This window comes from Tympanuchus pallidicinctus, unplaced genomic scaffold (genome assembly GCF_026119805.1).
Source record: "Tympanuchus pallidicinctus isolate F22 unplaced genomic scaffold, pur_lepc_1.0 scaffold8, whole genome shotgun sequence".
In the NCBI taxonomy this organism is placed as follows: Eukaryota; Metazoa; Chordata; class Aves; order Galliformes; family Phasianidae; genus Tympanuchus; species Tympanuchus pallidicinctus.
This window is the reverse complement of record NW_026294802.1, coordinates 48,855,926-48,874,018: the sequence shown is the minus strand read 5'-3', so window position 1 is coordinate 48,874,018 and position 18,093 is coordinate 48,855,926. Positions and strand designations below refer to the sequence as shown.

Below are 18,093 nucleotides of genomic sequence, written 5' to 3'. Positions count from 1 at the left end.
AAAGCTTACCTGCACTCACTGATCAGCAGAACTGGGTTACAAATTAACCATCCCATTGTAGCTCAGGCAGTGTGTTCACCTTTAGAGAAATTCAGCTTTTTTTTCCCCCTTTGTAAGTGCATATTGCAAAGCATATGGGTACACATCAAGAGACATGCGTGAACATTTTCCATCTTTCACACGTGCACGTAGAAATGAACTGGAATCACACAAAACCTACAAAAAGGACATAAATGCAATGGCATGCCAGGGAACTGTCCCTAGCATCATCCGCTACCTCTGCTTCCAGGTCTCCTCCTCCCTTCTGTGCTATTAGCCACACACTGATTAGATATCAAGCTCTATTGACAAATTTACTTTTGAGCATGCTAACATGGAGCGACTTTCCTCCCATTTGTAAGAGTTAATGCTTGAGAGCAAACAGAGAATGTCTTCCATGGAAGGGACAGATACTTAATTACCACAACTTCCAAGCAATCTAAATGATAAAGTGGTATTTCTGGTCTCCTTTCAGAAAACAGCAGAGAGAATTGATCATAAACTGGGTCAAGATAGGTCAGTATACCTCAGAGCAGATCAGATGGCCAGAGCATCCCAGGAGGAAACGCTCTCCTGGAAGGATTATTAGGGGCACATCTGTGCCATCAGATGACCGCGCACAATACCCATCAGCTCACTGGGAGTTCAATATGGCATTTCCTTTCAAAATGTGCTTTGTGCCTGACAAGCACTGCAAGTCAATCAGCTGCAGCAGTGGCTGAGCCTGGAGCTGTGCTGGAAAGTCTCCCGACATGCTGCCCTGCAGAGCCCTCACCACAGCCAGCAAAACGCAGCGGCAAGCAGGGGAGGTCTGCGCATGAGACTGCTTGTGGTGCTGATCAAAATACATAGCAAGAACTGAAAGGGGGACAACAACACAGCTTGTTTTGCTTTTTAGAATTCCCTAGTCACTGACCTTTACAGCAGCTTTAGGGCAGCGCTGGAACCAGCTGAGCTGTTACTACTCCCAGCTGCAGAGAGAAGAGCTTTTACACCATTGCACAATGCGTGTGTGTTTGTAGGGGGCAGGTTAGGGCTGGAGAACAAAGAAGGAAATCTAGTGGCACCTAAATCAAACGTTATGATCAGTGAGTGAGAGGGAAGAGAACCTGGGGAGCGGGAACAACCTTACAACCTTTCTGGGATCAGACAGATGGCCAATATCCACAATATTACAAAAACAAAACGAAAACAAAAAATTCCATGAATGCAAACTAGGGCACCCTGCAAGGAGACTGTAAAAATCACATCATGATAGCTTAGACATGTCTTTGTAATTGAGGGGCATTTCCACATGAAACAGTTCTAGTTATTTAATTGGATTTTGAGAACATTCTTGGGCAGACACTTTGTGAGCACAGAACTCAGTGGTTCCAGTGCATTTGCACTGATTTATACCATGCGAGATCTTGGCCTCTGTGAGAATTAAATCTCTTATTGCAAAAGTATCTTAGATCTAATCCAGACTCAAATGTCTTACCGCATCTGGCTTTCCCATATGACTGCATCTTTCCTATACTCATAGAAGCAACCAAAGGACCTACCACCCCTACAGGAAAGCTGCAGATGCAGTACAGAACAGCGTGCAGTATCAGCAGGCGGAGCAGAGCTCACTATGCCTCTGTTATGCTGTCCCTTTTAAAAGGGATCCGGGTCCTCTCTAATCACGACTATTTCAGGCCTCAAATTCCCCTCTCCATACTTGCATATAAGTTCCAAACCCATACACAAACCACAGAGATATTTTTGCTTTCTAGGAAACATCCTGCTGAAAAAGGAAAAAAAAGAAAAAAGAAAAAAAAAAGAAGAAGAAAAAAATCTGCCTGACATGATATAACTACTATAGTATGCATTCCAGATAGGCTGTAGTCACTACACACTAACTTTAGTACATGATCTTAGAGCTCTGTTTTCTCTGCTCAGTTTGAATCCGGGGTCACTCGTTTGGGCATCATTTTCCTCCTGGAAATACCTGAGTGTGTATTTCTGTGATACAAATAGTAGTGATCCCTTGATCTGTGAGCACAATTAAATGGATATCTAACAAGAAATTCTCACGTAAATAGTAGCAACGTCTTAGAGGTGTACAGATGCAAATTCACACCTATTAAACCGACGGCTGGAGCTTAACACGCAGCCCTTAATTCCTAAAGGACAGGATGGGACAGCGATGGGCAAACCTCCAAAAGGTCATAATTCTAGTTCACTTTCCATGAGCGTTGCCAAAGTCAAATGCTTCTCAAAAGTAATTGACCTTCTCAAGTCTGCAGAACTGGGAGAAAAAAATGTAAAAGAAACAAGCTACCTTGGAAGATTGTTGGCAATTCTTGTGTTTAGCTGAGCAGCAGGAAATATCATATGTTCAACCCTTCTTATGTTATTTCAGCCCTTCCACTTTCGGTTAAATCTGGAACCAAAGAAATGAAGACTAACCAAAAAGCATGTACATGTACTACCTTCTGTGTGCATACGCACTCACACGCACATGGGAGTGAGGGAGCAGGCTGGGGCATTTTGAGCACTGGGCTTCGTTCTTTATTGTAAGGGAAGATCTCCAAATGAGTTTGGATCACACAATTAGTGTTCTGAAACAGAATTTCATTACTTTGGTTAGGTCTTTGTTCTGTATTTGTGTTTTCAACTTGGTCAAAATCACAGGAATAGGTGATCACAGGAACAGGTCATTTCAGCATAGAGCCTACATGTCCTTCTGGATTGCTGTTCTGCCCTGAGACTGACAGACAGACCATCCAGCAAGGAGATGACAAGCAAAAGTCACCCCAAGCTTATTTTCTGCTTTCTCATCCACTTCTTCTTTTTAAATGATGTTTCACGGTCCTGACTTTGTCAGTGCTCCAGTTTGCAGTGGGCACCCTTGATTTTGCTCCCTGAAGGTCGCATTCTGAAGGTAAGATCTTGGTCAGAGTGAAGATAACAGTTACGAGTCTGAATACAATGGCCTGGATTGAAAAGGACCTCAAAGATGATCTAGTTACAACCCCCCTGCTGTGGGCAGGTTGCCAACCACTAGACCAGGCTGCCCAGAGCCACATCCAGCCTTCAGTACCTTCAATGAGAAAAGATTTTAGTCTTAGTTTTGAGCCAGCCTTCACACTAACACACTTGTATGTTTTGAGGCAACCTTTCCTGGTTAAGGGTGACAAAACCTAAATAAGATGAAGAACATCAAGTCACACTAAGCCTGACAAGCAGAGCAATGCCCAGGAATCCCTACAAAGTGCCCAGAGTCAAGAAAAATCCATAGTTACAATGGAATATTACAGGATTTGAAGTCAGCATCCTACTGTTTGCTTCAATTAGTTGCAATCATAGAACCGTATAGTATCCCAAGTTGGAAGGAACCCACAAGGATCAACTCCTGGCTCCACACAGGACTACCTAAAAATCAAACCATATGTCTGAAAGTGTTGTCCAAACACTTCTGGAACTCCAGCAGGCTTGGTGCCATGACCACTGCCCTGGGGAGCCTGTTCCGCCCTCTTGGTAAAGAACCTTTTCCTAATATCCAGTCTGAACCTCTCCTGACGCAGTTTCATGCCATTCCTGTTTTTGCAGTAATAACTGAAAACCCCAGAGTGATACGACATTAGAAGCACTCAGACACAATAGGGGGTGAGGACTGAATTAACTCCTCTTTAAATAAGAATTTGAAAAAACACTGAATTCTCATTTAAAAGAACTTGGTGACAGGCACTCCACCGTTCTACTCAGAAAGGCTTCTCAATGACTGAATACTTTCACCAAAACAGTGCATTTTCTCTCTATTCTGAAGTTACTTAGTTTCCGTGTGCATTCATTGGATTTACTCATATCCTCTATTATTAGATTTCCAAACTCCAATTATCAGATTAATGTTCCCTAAACATATACTTAAAGATCATGATGACCAACTCACCTCTTAATCTTCTCGAGTCAAATGCTTTAGGACTTGCTACAAATCCTATAATCATGCTCATGATTGTTTGTTTTTTTTGTCTCTAAATCCTCTCGCATACAACATCCTTAAGCTGTGGACGGACATCAGAACTGTACAAAGTGCCTCAGCAGCAGCTTCTCCATTGTCAACACGAGGATAACACAACCTCCTTGATCCTGTTCAGCATTTCCTTGTTTACACAGCTAAGGATGACTCGAAACCTTTGGCCACAGCATCACACTGGCAGTTCACATTCAGACGCTTTATCTGTTCTGACACAGAGTCACTCCAACACGCTTAGCTTCCAGGTGAAAGATCTTTCCCCCACCATCCATCCCTTATGCATGACCTGCCTCCTGTCTTTCTATATGTATGACTTCACATTTGGCTTTATTCTGATGCATACTGTTTGCATGTTCTCAATTTATGAAAACACCCAAATGAGAGTCCTGTTTTGGTCATTGTTTACCACTCCCTGAACTCTGCAACATCTGCAAATTTTATCAGCACTGATTTTATGTTTTCTTGCAGGTTGTTGACAGAAAATATTAACTAGTAAAGAGCCAAGATTGCATTGTGCTGAATAGGAGGGAACGTGGCCAGAGTCACTGTTCAGGCAACAGCTCTGTTTTTCAGTGGGGGGAAAACAAATACCTGTGATATTCACGAGTACAAGCTTACACAAGTCAAGACAAATTGACAAGCTGAGATTGGCAAGAACTGCATCTGCCTTTTTGTCTCTTCAGCATTCTACAACCTCAGTTCCCATTTTAGAGCTGCAGGGACCTAGTGTGACCCTGGCTGATGGGAATTCTTGGCCAAGCATTTCTTTCTCTTTGTACAACAGTGTGGCGTTCGCCATGAACTGCATCAACGAAGAGCTGCACTGGTGTAATTACCGCTTCCTCACATGCAGTGTCTCTCTGAGAGCTGCTGAGAGCCAATCTCCCACCCTCACCGATCCAAGGACTGAGCTGAGGACACCACAGAGCAGCTGCAGTACTAAAGGAACTAAAACTCCACAGCGACCTGTACCCCCCCAACTACTCTGCCACAAAACAAGAAACTTGAATTTGCAGGAGAGGGAGCATACTTATCTCTAGGCAGTGTCACCACTGTCTAACCAAACACCCTTTCTTTCTCCCAAAACATCTAATTTATTGCTGGAGGAAATTGCTGTTCTCTTCTTGAAACCACCAGTAAAAAGGAAGCCTTTTGCAACTGCCTTTGTTTTTCTCTCTGCCAGTTACTCTCAGACTGTCCTTCCCTTCCAGAACATCTTGCTGCAATGCCCATAACATTCCCATAAAAACGTGTGTCTCGTCAAGCTTGCCTTGTCCCCAGTGTTTGACAACTGTCAGAGAAACCCCATAAAAGCCAGGCTGCAAGCTCATCAGTGCAAAGGACACCATGTGTGGAAAACATTGACAGCTCTCAATAAATCACGTTGCTGCTGAACAGCTGGTTGGAGCGCTTGGCTTCAGAAGAATGTTGTCCGCATTACCCGTTTACGTGCGTACTTCTCAGCGATGCACTGAAGATCCTGAGCGTGGGGAGCAGAAATACATCATTTCCAGAAGATACCACAGGTTGTGCTTTTTTTTTTTTCAATTGTATCTGAAGAGAATTTTAGATCCCATTTCAAGGTTTATGGCCCATTACAGTAATACAGTTGTGCAATAAAGTGTTGACTTCTTGACGGAGATGTTCACCCTGAGAAAAATGTGATGAGAGACAGGCGATAGTAGGAAAACCTATCCCCATCTCAGTTCCTTCCTCCTTCTCTCTCAGGAAACACATAGCCCCCATTTCACTTAGTACCAGAGCACAGAAACTGTCAGAGTGGATGTTCACTGTCTGGCCATCACAAGTGGGATAGAAAACACATGGTTGGTGCAAAAATGCCCATGCTTTTCTGCCCTCTGTGCTTGAGGCAAAGGGAAGAGTTTGCTGCTCACCTTCCTACTGCTGGGAGGTGTCTTTCTCTCAGTGCAAGTGCTCCTGGCCCACCTTCACTGAGAAGCCTCAGCCCAGCAGACAGCAAGCTGCAGAAGAAACACAGATCCCTTTCCTGGATCATTTCACCTATGTGAGATGCAGCTGCTGCTTCTTTCTGGCTTGTTCCATGGAGCCTGCAGGTGTTTGGATACGGCCCTTTCCCAGTAAAACTGGTTACATGCTGATGTTTAAAATAAAATAAAATAAACTCCTAGTATTATGGCATATAGCTGAAGACCACCCCAGTTTGAGCATTGCCTCTGGTGAGACAAAGAATGTAAACAGTCTGTTTGATTAAAGCATCCCTAACAAGAGGACTCTGGGGAATTCCAATCTTTCCCAGCTCAAAGACGAGCAGAAGATACGCTGGTACTCCATCCTTCATTAATTCAGAGCTCTCCAAAGGGCAAAAATGAAGCACTCAACTTTCCTCATGGGACAAATTGTTGATGGTTACCCTGGAATTCCTGGAGGAAGCTCACCAGTATAAATCAGGTCTATTTTCTCCCTTCTTTTTTTAATCTGTTCACGGACAAAGAGATTGTGCAACGTCTGATAAACTTTGCCCACGCTGCAGTGCAAAATCCCCATTTCTGACTGTCTGAGAGGGGGAGGTGGAAAGACCACTCTGGAACTGTCTTACAGATAAAGCTATTAATTACATGCCAGAAAATATTTGTGCAATAAGAAGAACTTCTCTTTCAACAAAAAGCAACAGATAAGACTGTCGGAAGCCATCGCAATTTAAGGGACAGAGATCCTGCTAACACTGGAGACCTTTTGTAACACATCTACATCTTCAAGGTGCTCAGAATTAAAAGTGGGATCACAATTTTCACACCTAGAATTCCTGGAAATGCACTCCTGGGGACAGGAACGCTGCACAGCTACCACATCTCTGTGCAAGTGAGGAACCACAGCCCTACTGCTGCAACCTCCTCACTCACAGAGCCTTTCTTCATCCCATCACTTTCCCATGCATCCTGAGGAGCTGGAAAGGCTTTATAGAGGATTCCACTGTCTCCTGGATGGAACCAAACAGGTAATTCCCTCACCTCCCATCTGAGACCACCAAGGTACACTGTTAGAAGCACAAGCCAGAAGAAGCCTCAAGACAACGACCTTTTGTTTGGCTGTCCCCTGTGCTGGGGGGTCTCTGGAGCATGTGAAAACAAGTTCATTCAAGCCTGTCTCTTTGCTTGGAGTTCTCAGCCTACTGTCCAGGCATTGCTTTAAAGCAAATTGCCACCATAATTTGCCTCCATCGTTTTTTCTGTTTTTCAAGACAGTGGGAAAAGAAGAGAAGCGCATATAGAGAGGCTGACATCTCATCAGTGAAACTCCTCCAAGCAGATGTAGAGTAGGAAACATCCAGTAACCCTGCTGGCTCCAGCCCACAGCTTGGACCTGAGTGCACGGTTGATTTTCATTAACTAACTTGTCTTCCTGTGAACTTCCTCCGAGGGTGTTTGTTTATAAACAGAGGAGGGGATATTATTGCTGGAGATGGAAGAGTATGGGAAGGGGTGAAGGAGTTTAGAGCCACAAAACTGGAGAGCAGAGCTGAGAAGTGTTTGTTGCTGGAAACACAAAGGACTCACTGTAAAAGTGGTATATGGCCTAGTTTTACAGCCTAAAGGGAATAGGTTAGGTGTATGTAGAAAGTGCTCCAAGAAGTAAAAACAACCCCACATTGTACAAACATTTCCCACTGCATCATAACCGTTACACAAAGCAATGGTGCTTGGAGGCTGTTCTCCATAACATCCACTTCTCAGCTAGTTTGTTTTCCCCACTGCACAAATTGTATCCGCCCCACTCTCAACACGATTGCCAGCCTGCAGCAGCCCCCTGATTTCCTCTCCAAAGGAGTAACTCTGAGTTTGCACTGGTGTGCTCAACAGCAGAATCTGGCTTGTACTACTTACTCTTGCCTCTGCCAAGTACATGTTTCAAAACCGTGTGCGTAATACATTCAGTTAACATTTGCTTTTTCTCCTGGTACTGCATTTCTCCCTGAACATCTCCATTCATGAGCTACAGCACAGGAGGCTTCCAATTCTCGTCTAGTTTGTGCTGAAAATAATTCCTATTAAATTATCACTGGTGGAAGGTGCTGTTTTGAGCTCAGAGAGGCTGCTTGGTTTATCCGCAAGGCAGAAGCAAAGAAAGACAGTAGTAGTGCAGGCTCCAGATTCTAACCTTAGCACCTCAGCCTTTATAAGTACAGATGCTGCTGAATTCAGAGCAAAATACAATTTGAGTGGCTCACACGAGGCACAGCCTTCCTGCTGGCAGTTCCAATGGAGGCACAGGCTGTTAAGACATGAGGGGGTGCTAACCCTTCCCAAAAACAGGCTGCAGTTACTGGGGCACTGACACACTGTGTGCAAAACTCCATCTGCAACCATGTCTGCTTCAGATGTAACTGTGGGGTAAATTAGCTGGTTTTGACCTTAATTAATACCCTCAGCTATCCAGGGCCAGGCTTTTTGCATTCCTGAGTCAACCTACTGACCAATGTGCAGATGTATCAAAAGTAGGAAAGCATTCAAGCTCGAGAAGAAGTATCCTGAACAGAGGGGCTTCTTTGATGTATGCTCTTCTCTCTCATTTCGGGCTGCATACACTGCTGCATTTGAGAAACACAGTAACTCCTGCTCATGCCAACCACACCAGCACATCGGGATCAGAGATAAACTCAAGACTGTCTCATCTTCCACCATGTGCCAAGAGCTCATGTCACTTGTTGGTAAGCGAAAGGCTTCATAACCACTGCACAGCAAAGCAGCCCCCCAGCAAAGAATCATCAACAGCAACTGGAGCCAGCCTACAGGAATTAAGGTTGGCTCCACATGCAGAACAATTTAGGCTGAAGATTACCTGCTACCATCACCAAAAATGGGGTTAACAAAAAGCCAAGCCTGCTGCAATCAGTTTCTAGCTCTGACCCAAACACCCAGCAACACTCAGACAAATCAGAGCAGTTCCTCAGTTTTCCTGAAGTGCGGTGCTGTCTCCCACCTGACAAATGTATCACCACAATTAGCAGAATGTTCTGAGGATGTTACCAGGACCACAAAACTGCAATCTTACTGCGAGATCAAAGAAAACAACTGCATCAAAATATGTTAGGACATGAGAAAATGAACCTACATTCAAAACGAAGTAACACTGGTAACAGTGAAGGCCCATCCTTTCCCTCACTGTCTTAAAACAAACAAAACAAACAAAACAACGGTGATAAGATCTCTTTCCTCAATCCAATGGATGATCTTCGTGAGTATGCTTCCAACACTAACAGCAGAGAATAGGCAAGGAAGAGAAGGAAGGAGGAGAGAAGCCTGCAGCTGATGCTCTGCATTGGGAGCAGGCCTGCTCTTCTCCCAGCTCCATGACAATAGAAGACTCTGGGGAATCAGATGAAGGAGGGGAAGATCGGTCAGAGGAGAGAAATCCATATGGGAAAGTGATTTAAAGCAAATAAATAATAAGCTACATAAGGAAAAGGAGGAAAATCACAGCAGAGGGCCTTAAGCATCACTCTAAAAGAAGACTCGAGGAAAGCCTAACAGACCCCAGGAGCTGATCAGCAAAGAACAGGCTGGTTTTCTTCTCCAACACTGCAATTCTTGAGCTGGTGTCATGTCATATCTCTCAGATGCTGCCTCCCCAGGCCAGTTCCAGATGCGTCTCAGTTTCACTTCACCCTCCCTCCCTCACTGCAAGAACAACTGCCCGCTCCTTGTTTGTGCACCACTACAATAGATATTAAACAGAACCACACCGATAATTCCCAGAAAATATGCATGAGCATCTGCCTGCCCAAGCACACAAACACGAAGCCTGCTTACCCTGTGTTCCCACACCGCTCATACACTGTGTGGCTGAAGCCACCAACACGGCAGCCAACAACATGGGAGCCACCCAACATGGGAGTCTGCAAGGAGGGAACACCAACCTCACATGGAGACAGGAAAGGACAACTACAGAGAGCATGACATGGGTTTGACAGGGAGGAAGAAAACAGCAGTTGTGCAGAGCAGGAAAAAGGGAAAGATGGAGAAATCAAGGACATCAGATAGTGGAGAAAGAACTGAGACTACAATGGTGATAAGAGAGGGTGGAGAGATTGGACGGGAAAGTTACACACATCACCCAGCAAAACAGAAAATCAGACAGCGTGTTTGGAACATGCGCTCGTTTTAACACTGAAGAAAAGAGAGAAAGGTTGACAGAGACGAAGGCCAAAGTGAGATTTGGAGTATAGCAAAAACAACTAAAATAAACATGTCCCCTTCCCCTGGCCAATTTCTCTGACGTGAGAGCTTTGCAATTTTTCTTCTTTGGTATCCAAAGCAAGAAAGGACAGCAAAATAAAAGATGATAACGCAAGGACCATGAAACGCTCTGGGATGTAGAGGAGGGATGCAAAAGACTCTAAAATCAGAGCCTAAACCAGAGTCAGCCAAGGTCAACGGTATTTTTCATGATTTTGGATAGGTTTAGGATCAAATCCATGCTGCGTGCGTAAGTCTAGCAACATGAATACATCTCCATTCTCACTAAGGGATAAGCTGACTTGTATTTACGCTTGTTCACAGTTTTAACTATGGATACACACTGCAGCTTCACTTGGTGCTGCAACCTTACGGACACAGAGCAGTTCCCAACTAAGCAAATTGCTCGGATTGCGACGAAGAATGATAGCAGAAACATCCTGGGATGAGATCCTCACTTATTCTCTTCTTAATTTCTTTTTATTTGCCTTCTAGAGCTGTGCTCTTCTCTTGTTCAGAGTAAGAGCGCTTTGACTTTATGGATGGCTGTGGGGAGAGCAAACTATATGAAAGGCGCTACCATCAAATCAAAGCAGTTTACAAGATCTGCCACCTGTGTCAGGATACATAGGGAAATAAACAAGCTGCTTTTCCTTGATCATTGGAGTTTAAATGCTCTATTGATCTGGGGAAAAAATCAAAAGTGCTTTGGAAATTGTGTGTGTATGTGCATGCGTGCTCACACCAGAGAAAATAAAGAGGTTAGGGACAAGCAGAAATTAGCAGATCAACCAAGGATTTCTCCTCCACAGAAAGCTGAAATAAAACTAAGATTCCCAGTCAGATGCCAGTTATCATAAGGTAGGGAAATGCTCAAAAAGCAACATAAGATCAGAAGAAAGGTACACCTTAATTTTTAGAAGTCTCATTTTGAGGCAAAAACGAAAAGAAAAAGATGATGTACTCAACTGCCCTGTGCCTACAACACTTTAACAAATGCCCAGAACCAGGGAATAGAAAAATCTAGCGCCCGTTCTCTATTTGAAATAGAAGGATTAATATATAATGAAAGATTAATACATAATGTATAATGGTTAAATGAAGGGAAGGATGACATTAGACTGGCTGATATAGCTTAGAGAAAAACGCAGAGGGTTTTGATCAAGCAGGACTTTTCAGATCCACATTCAGAATATTGGGGAAAGAAGCAAAAATGTAATAAAGCGAATGTGTTCACTCTTGCAATGATGAGATATAGGAACTGTTGTACGGATGACGATCAGAGAAGGGTGGGAAATGGTTGATAAAATATTTTTCTCAGGAAAATGGGAAATTAATCAAAACAGATCATCTGTGGGAAAGGATCAGATCTGGCAGATATTCTAACTTAAAATTTCAATAGAAGTTTTGTAACTGTCAAAACACCTGATTCGTTTGTAACTTTCCAAAAATAAGAAAGCCAGTATCTGACACCAGAAGATGTTATTCTTTCTCATAGTTGACATAGTTAACACTTTTCTAAATCAATGCCTAGGTTTTCTGGGTACTTAAGATGTTGTCAGTTTGTTTGTCTGTCTTCCGGCCTTACATCCGGGTCTTTGCTAAAGATCTTTGGTCTACAGTAGAGTGCTGGGAAATTTTCTGTGCCCTGTGCTATATCAGAACCAACAAAGTGGATATTCTGTGAATGCTTGAACTAATTATCTACTGTTACATCCCTGACATGGCGGGGGACTAAATTTGGCAACCCAGGAGGTCCTTTCTCTGCCTGTGCTCCTGTAATTTCTTTCAGAGAAAAGAAAAGAGTGGCTGAAAAACAACAGCTAAAATTGGAAGCAAAACTACTATATGGGAACATCTCAGCTGACCCCTCGCGGAAGGCTTTAATTTTTTTTCTCAAATACATTTTTTTGAAAATAGATGCTGTATTTTGGCTTTGCATTCTTGCTCAGACCAACCTGAGCTCCAGAAATCCAAGGTGAACACACCCAGTTAACCCCACAGTCTGACAGCATTGAGCACTGCTGGCCCAAGGGTCCTCCTGCCTTCGGGTCACCCAGGCACACATCCCTCTTGCAAAAGAGCTGAAAGGCTTTGGGGTGAGGCAGAATAGGCCTCTTTACATCTGCTCCAGCACTCAGTAAGACCTCGTGGACATGGAATTTCTGGGCACATCCCAGAAGTAAATCAGGCCCAAGTGAAGCTCAGCGCGGCCAGCTCAGCCTGGGACACAGCTTGGTGCCTACAGCAGGCAGCCACACATCACTGAGGAATCTAACCCGATCATTGCATGTCAAAAAGCAAACTTCCCTCTTTACTACCATTTTATTGATTAGAGCAGCCTGGAAGGAAGTGCCTTGAAAAAAATAGAACATGTTCTTCAGACTGTATGGTTCTGACTCCAGTGTGTAGCTGGTTGAAAGAATGACACTGGTTGAAACTGGAAGTCTTAAGGAAAGAAAAATCTCTTTTTAGTTCCCATTTCTCCCGTCCGGGCTTCTGCAGGAGGGAGGAAGTGAACTGCTCACGAATATTTAGTAAAGGACAAACCACGCCATATTTTTTCAGTGGCCATATCAGTCACTGCTTACCCAGAGCTGTAGCTGTGAAGTGGGGAATCGTTGGAACGCAGAGATGCACGGTGACCTGTGTCCCCTGGGAACAGTGCTGGGGGCTGTCACTACGCTGGAGCATCCATGCAGACCTGAGCCCCTGCCATCCCATCCCCTGGGACCTGGCGCACACCAGAGCTAATTAACGACGAGCTTTATGACTGAATCATTCTCTAGTCCTTCATGTCAGTACTTCATTACGGATCAAAACAAGCAAATCCGTGGAATAAAAAGGCAACAGGCTGTGAAGATGAGAAAAAAATGATGCCTTATCCATCTACCATCTATCCATCTACCCAGTGAAATTCAGTGTAAACTCACTGTCAAAGAGCATCCTGAGCAGCTGCTATAAGCATTGGCTTCAGGGATGAGACCCAGCTGACTGCGCCCACCTGATGTGTATTAATTCAGTAACAGACTCCAAAACTCCAGAAGTCGACCAAATGAAACCAAACTCCAAACAGATATTCTGAAGCCCTGAGGAGGAAGCAGACCAACACAGTGTCAGTTACACATCTATATTACTGCCCAATGGTTGGTCTCCGACATAGATGCTTCTCAGTCTCTCACATGCAAGAGCTGTGGCTTTAAGTGAGTTCCACTGTGCTGATTTTGGCGTTTCCTTCTCTTTGGATTCTGCTGCAGTTTTATGTTCACCAAGGACCGAAGTTGGGAAAACATAGGCACTCCCTTACATATGAAGCCTTATTAAGTTGGGATCATGCTCTCTGTTGGCAGGCAGAGGAATAGAGAGACAGAGGAGAATGAAACTGGGAAGGGAAAAAAAAAAACAAAAACAAAACACAAATAACTTTCCCTCTTCAGAGCAGGCACGCCTTCCTACTCCAGCTCCCGCCGCTGATCATTCATCCCGCTCCTCTCAGCTCCCAGACAGCAAAGAGTCAACATCTCCTTCCTACAAAAACATGAGCTCCTGCTCCTGAGCCATACGCTAGAAAACACCCTGACAGGGACTCAGGAGGATCCTATTTCTCACGATGCGGTTGCGTTTCCACAGTAGAACTGAAATATCTTTGATTACAACAGAAGCAAGGTCAGTGGTGCTTTGAAGCGTTCTACTTTGCATGGCACGCGTGTTATCTAACTTGATTACAGCCCGGACCTTAACTCCTTCGTCGACAACTGGAGATATATTCAAAGACTGTAGGAGAAAGCACACGAAGTCGAGTGATTAATGCCATGTGCCCATGCGTGCATCTGTAAGAGAGATGTACTGTGCCAATAGGTGTGCACTTCCAAGGAGTGTCTGTCCAAGAACAGTGTGGCCCAGGGACAGACCCAAGCACGCACAACCCAGAGCCGCGCGGCGGGAGCCACGCGAATGAGGCACGGCCCGGCTCCCAAAACACTGCTGAGGATTTGCGTAACACGGATCAATGGGTCAGACTTCCAGTTTCCCAACTGTTTTCCCTGAGAAATGCCAGAACAGATATGAGTGAAGTCAAACAGGGCAGCAATAACATCACTGCCAACCAGCGTGAAAATTGGCAGAGCCTGGCACTGAGGACTGCCTATGATCAGAGACAGGGCACGGCCCGGCGCAATGACGAACCCACTTAACAGCGCTGTAAAATTAGCCATTTATGAAAACAAATTGAATACTGCAGCAGAGGGTGACGTAAGGAGAGTTGGCTCCAGACAGAAACAGAAACTCCTGTAGCAGGATTAGCAGAGGAGCTCCTTCATATCAGGGCTCAGGCATGGAAGCTGATAACAACTCGAGTCCTACATGAAATTTTTAACAGACAGGCTTTCCTTATAGGCTCACGTGTGGGTGTGTGGCTCCTATATGACTTGTGGCGACTACTCCTGTGCCGGCACAGAGGGATCGCAGAAGAGCTGTCAGCACAGGAAGAGGATAGGGGCAGAAAGCAGATGAAGATACAGGCAGGACTCTGTAAATGAGGCGCTCTCCAGCCAGCCCTGCCCTCCCCTTCAGATCTGTGCAAACACAATTTCCCACTTTGCAGCTGCAACAGAAGTTGGGGAGAAACTCACTGTCTGTAAACTAGAGTCATTCCCTGCCCACCCAGCACCCAGAAGAGCTCTGGCTTTCAGCAAGGTACTACAGATGTAACATCGGCAGCAGAACAGGGCTCCGGAGTCTGTCACATCCCAAAACAGTGAAAATGAGAAAGCCAAACGTTTTGGCAGCCAGAACCCTTGATTTCCTCACGGAGGGAAGCGTAATCTCTCCCTAAGCTTGCTGCAGGTCTGGGAGGCTGTGGTGTGCAGAGGATACTCCGAGTGAGTTCCTCTTGGACTTCTTCCAGGTGTTTACACACAGAGCCAAACCTGGCTCCTCTTCAAGAGTGTGTGATAGGGGGAAGGGGGAGTTTAAAAATAAAATAAAAATCACAAAGTCCTCCCGAGCAGAGCTGCAAGCTCCACAGTGCTAAACTGGGGCATTTCTTTTCATTTTTCGCCACGGAATGTTATTTCCGTGCATAAAATGGGTCAAGTGTTTTATACAGGCAACAACCCAACCTCCCCCAGCCAATCAAAGTATTTTACTACAAATGATCTTGGTGTGTGTTTGTCTAGGTCCTCTATTGTATGAATTGCAGATACTCACACCAAAGGCAGACATGGGGTCTTAGATCCCGGATTACATGCAAACAAAAACACAGATCGTATTCTGCCACTGATGAGATCTGTGCAAACCCAAATTCTGCCTCCACTAAGCTGAAAGGGAAGCGCTTTGAGCCCAGGGTTTAAGTTAAGATTGGGAAACAGAAGAGCGGAGCACGAGAATGCCTTCTCCTATGATATTACTCGTCTGACTGCCCTACTGAAAGCCATCCCAGTCCCGGCACCTCCTGCCCACCCCAGCAGCCACACACGCTGCATCCCTCTCCCCACCGCGAGCAGAGCAGCTGGGACTGGGGAAAGTTAAGGAAATGCATTGCTGAGTTCATCGTAGTTTTTGTTTTGCTTCGGACAAAGCAACTTCACCAACAGGCGACAGCGGTGCGGGTCAGGGACGGGGCAGCGGGGATGGAGCAGATGGCAGCGGACAGCAGGGACGGGCGAGCGGGGCGGGCAGCGGTGCCACCAGCAAAAGCATCCGCCTGCTCTAGGAAGTGCCTCCAGTTAAAGGGAAAGGGGAAATCCTCCCTGTCTCTTTAAGGCATCCTAGGACATGGAAACTTTGTGCTTTCAGGGAATCTCCTTGCCAAAAGAGCTGTAAAACATGTCTTTCACCCCCCCCCGCCTCCTTCCCCCCCCCTCCCCGCCCGGCCCGTTTCTCTTTCTGACTTGCTTCCTTTTTTTAAGGGCATTTCCATTTTCTATGACTTCCTTTGGAGCAAAGATGGATGTGGCGACATTTATAAGGGTTTGTAACCCTCCAAAAAGTATCCGATTTCACGACAACTTTGCTGCACTTTATCACTAAAGCGGGGAGAGGGAGGGAGATGGCTGGAGGGGGGGGAGCGGGAGCGAGCGCGGGGGGAAAGGACCCAAATCCACGATGGGCTCGTAAAATTTCAGCAAGAAAAGTGCAATATTCCTCATTATTGTTCAGCTCAGACAGCTCAGCCTGGTAGCTGCTTTCAGTACTAAATGGTTTTATAGGGCTATTTGACCTTACAATCATTTGTGTTACACTTGCCGTTTCTAAGGGGAGACGAAAATACTTGACATCCTCTAGCTGCAGCGCGAGTCCCAGCCCCAGCTGAGTGCCGAGGGGTTGGGAACTTTATAAACTCATTTGATTCATTTGAGGTTTCACAATAGCCAAAAGTTCCTTTATAGCTTTTTGGAAACCACATGCTAACATAGCATCTAAAAAGGTAACAGTGAAAGTACGCTAAAGAGCTCATAAAACTAAGGAAATCGTACAGGGACCTTACACATGCATTTCTCTGCAGCCACACGCTAGACATACGTTTCTTTCCATACATACGTATAAGCTACTTTTAAATGCTCTACTTACAGTTTTCTGACCTGCAAATGAGTTAAAAACCCACCGTAAGAGCTCTCCCTCCTGTCTGCATCTCAATCCATACACACAGAAATACAGAAACTAGCCCGGATACTGCCATTTCCCTGTGTAAAAGTTTACATAACTTTTCCTGCCAGCATATACTTTCAGAGAGTTTGCCGAGCTCCAGTATTCCACAGAATATATGGATAATAAACACACCCGTGCGTGTTTACACATGCACTCACATACGTCCGCACGTTGCAAGGCACACAGGCACATTTAAATGCACACACACGTATCCTATACACACGCACGCCTACAGCTGGCTGTTCTGCCGGCTCCCGAAACGTAAAAGGGATGCTGCAGCCCCGGGCACGGCGAGCGACCTACCTGCAATGACAGCCGGAGATCTCTGTCCTCCTTCAGCTTTCAGCCACACTTGCAAAGTGAAGGCATCTCGGGGCAGCTCAATGTCTGCCTTCAGCCGCAGCTGATCACCTTGTCCACTGAAATAGAGCGCCCTGCTCGGGGTAAGGGACTCCTCGCCGTCCTCTACCTCCCGCTGTTGCCTCCTGCGGGGGACATGCCCAGGCTCCAGCCCAGCAGTGGAGCGCCTTCCTCGGGCTAACCTGGTGGCACAGGTGCCCGGGGCAGTGTAGAGGAGCTGGCGGCTGTGCCTGGTGTCCCTTCTCGCCCTGCGGGAGCGCTCGTCCATCCCACATTCGGGTCCACTGGCTAGGGCTGTACAGAGAAGCGCAAGAGGCAGCAGCAAACTCCAGAGCTGCATTTCCAATCTTCCCCCCCCTTCTCCCCTGCAAATCCTCCCGATCTGCCAGCTTTGGGCTCCTCCTTGCCTTGACTTTCTTCTCTTGTTCACCCTTCTTGGTATTTGCTCTTTTTATAACCCTTCTCAGTTGCTTTTTCTTTTCTTTTTTTCTTTTTCTTTCTTTCTTTTTCCTGCTTATAGATTTTTTTTCCCCTTAAAACAAATAAAAATAAAATAAATCAAAACTCCTTCTTGGTTGAAATGTATTTCTCTGTTCTTCCTCCTCTATCTGTCTTCTTCTCCTCTATTCCTCCACAGCTGGAATTCCTCTCTCTTCTTTTCTCTGCTGGATTTTCTTCCCTTTATTTTTTTCTTCTTAAAAAAAACACACACACACACTCACACACACACAGAACAAAACAAAACAAAAAAACCCAAAGCAACCCCCCAAGCTTTCTCCAAGACTCAGACCCACTGATTTCCCTCCCCCCAAAAGATGCTCTAATCTATTT

General features: G+C 45.3%; 1 protein-coding gene across 1 annotated transcript in view; it reads right to left on the bottom strand.

Moving 5' to 3' along the window:
• Positions 1-17,621, bottom strand: part of PAPPA (pappalysin 1) — a 172,590-nt gene extending 154,969 nt beyond the window's left edge. The window contains exon 1 of the mRNA XM_052669628.1: positions 17,206-17,621. Within this exon, the coding sequence (XP_052525588.1) occupies positions 17,206-17,602 (397 nt within the window). The 5' untranslated portion in view covers positions 17,603-17,621. The remainder of the gene's footprint in view (positions 1-17,205) is intronic.
• Between the last annotated feature and the right edge of the window lie 472 nt (positions 17,622-18,093).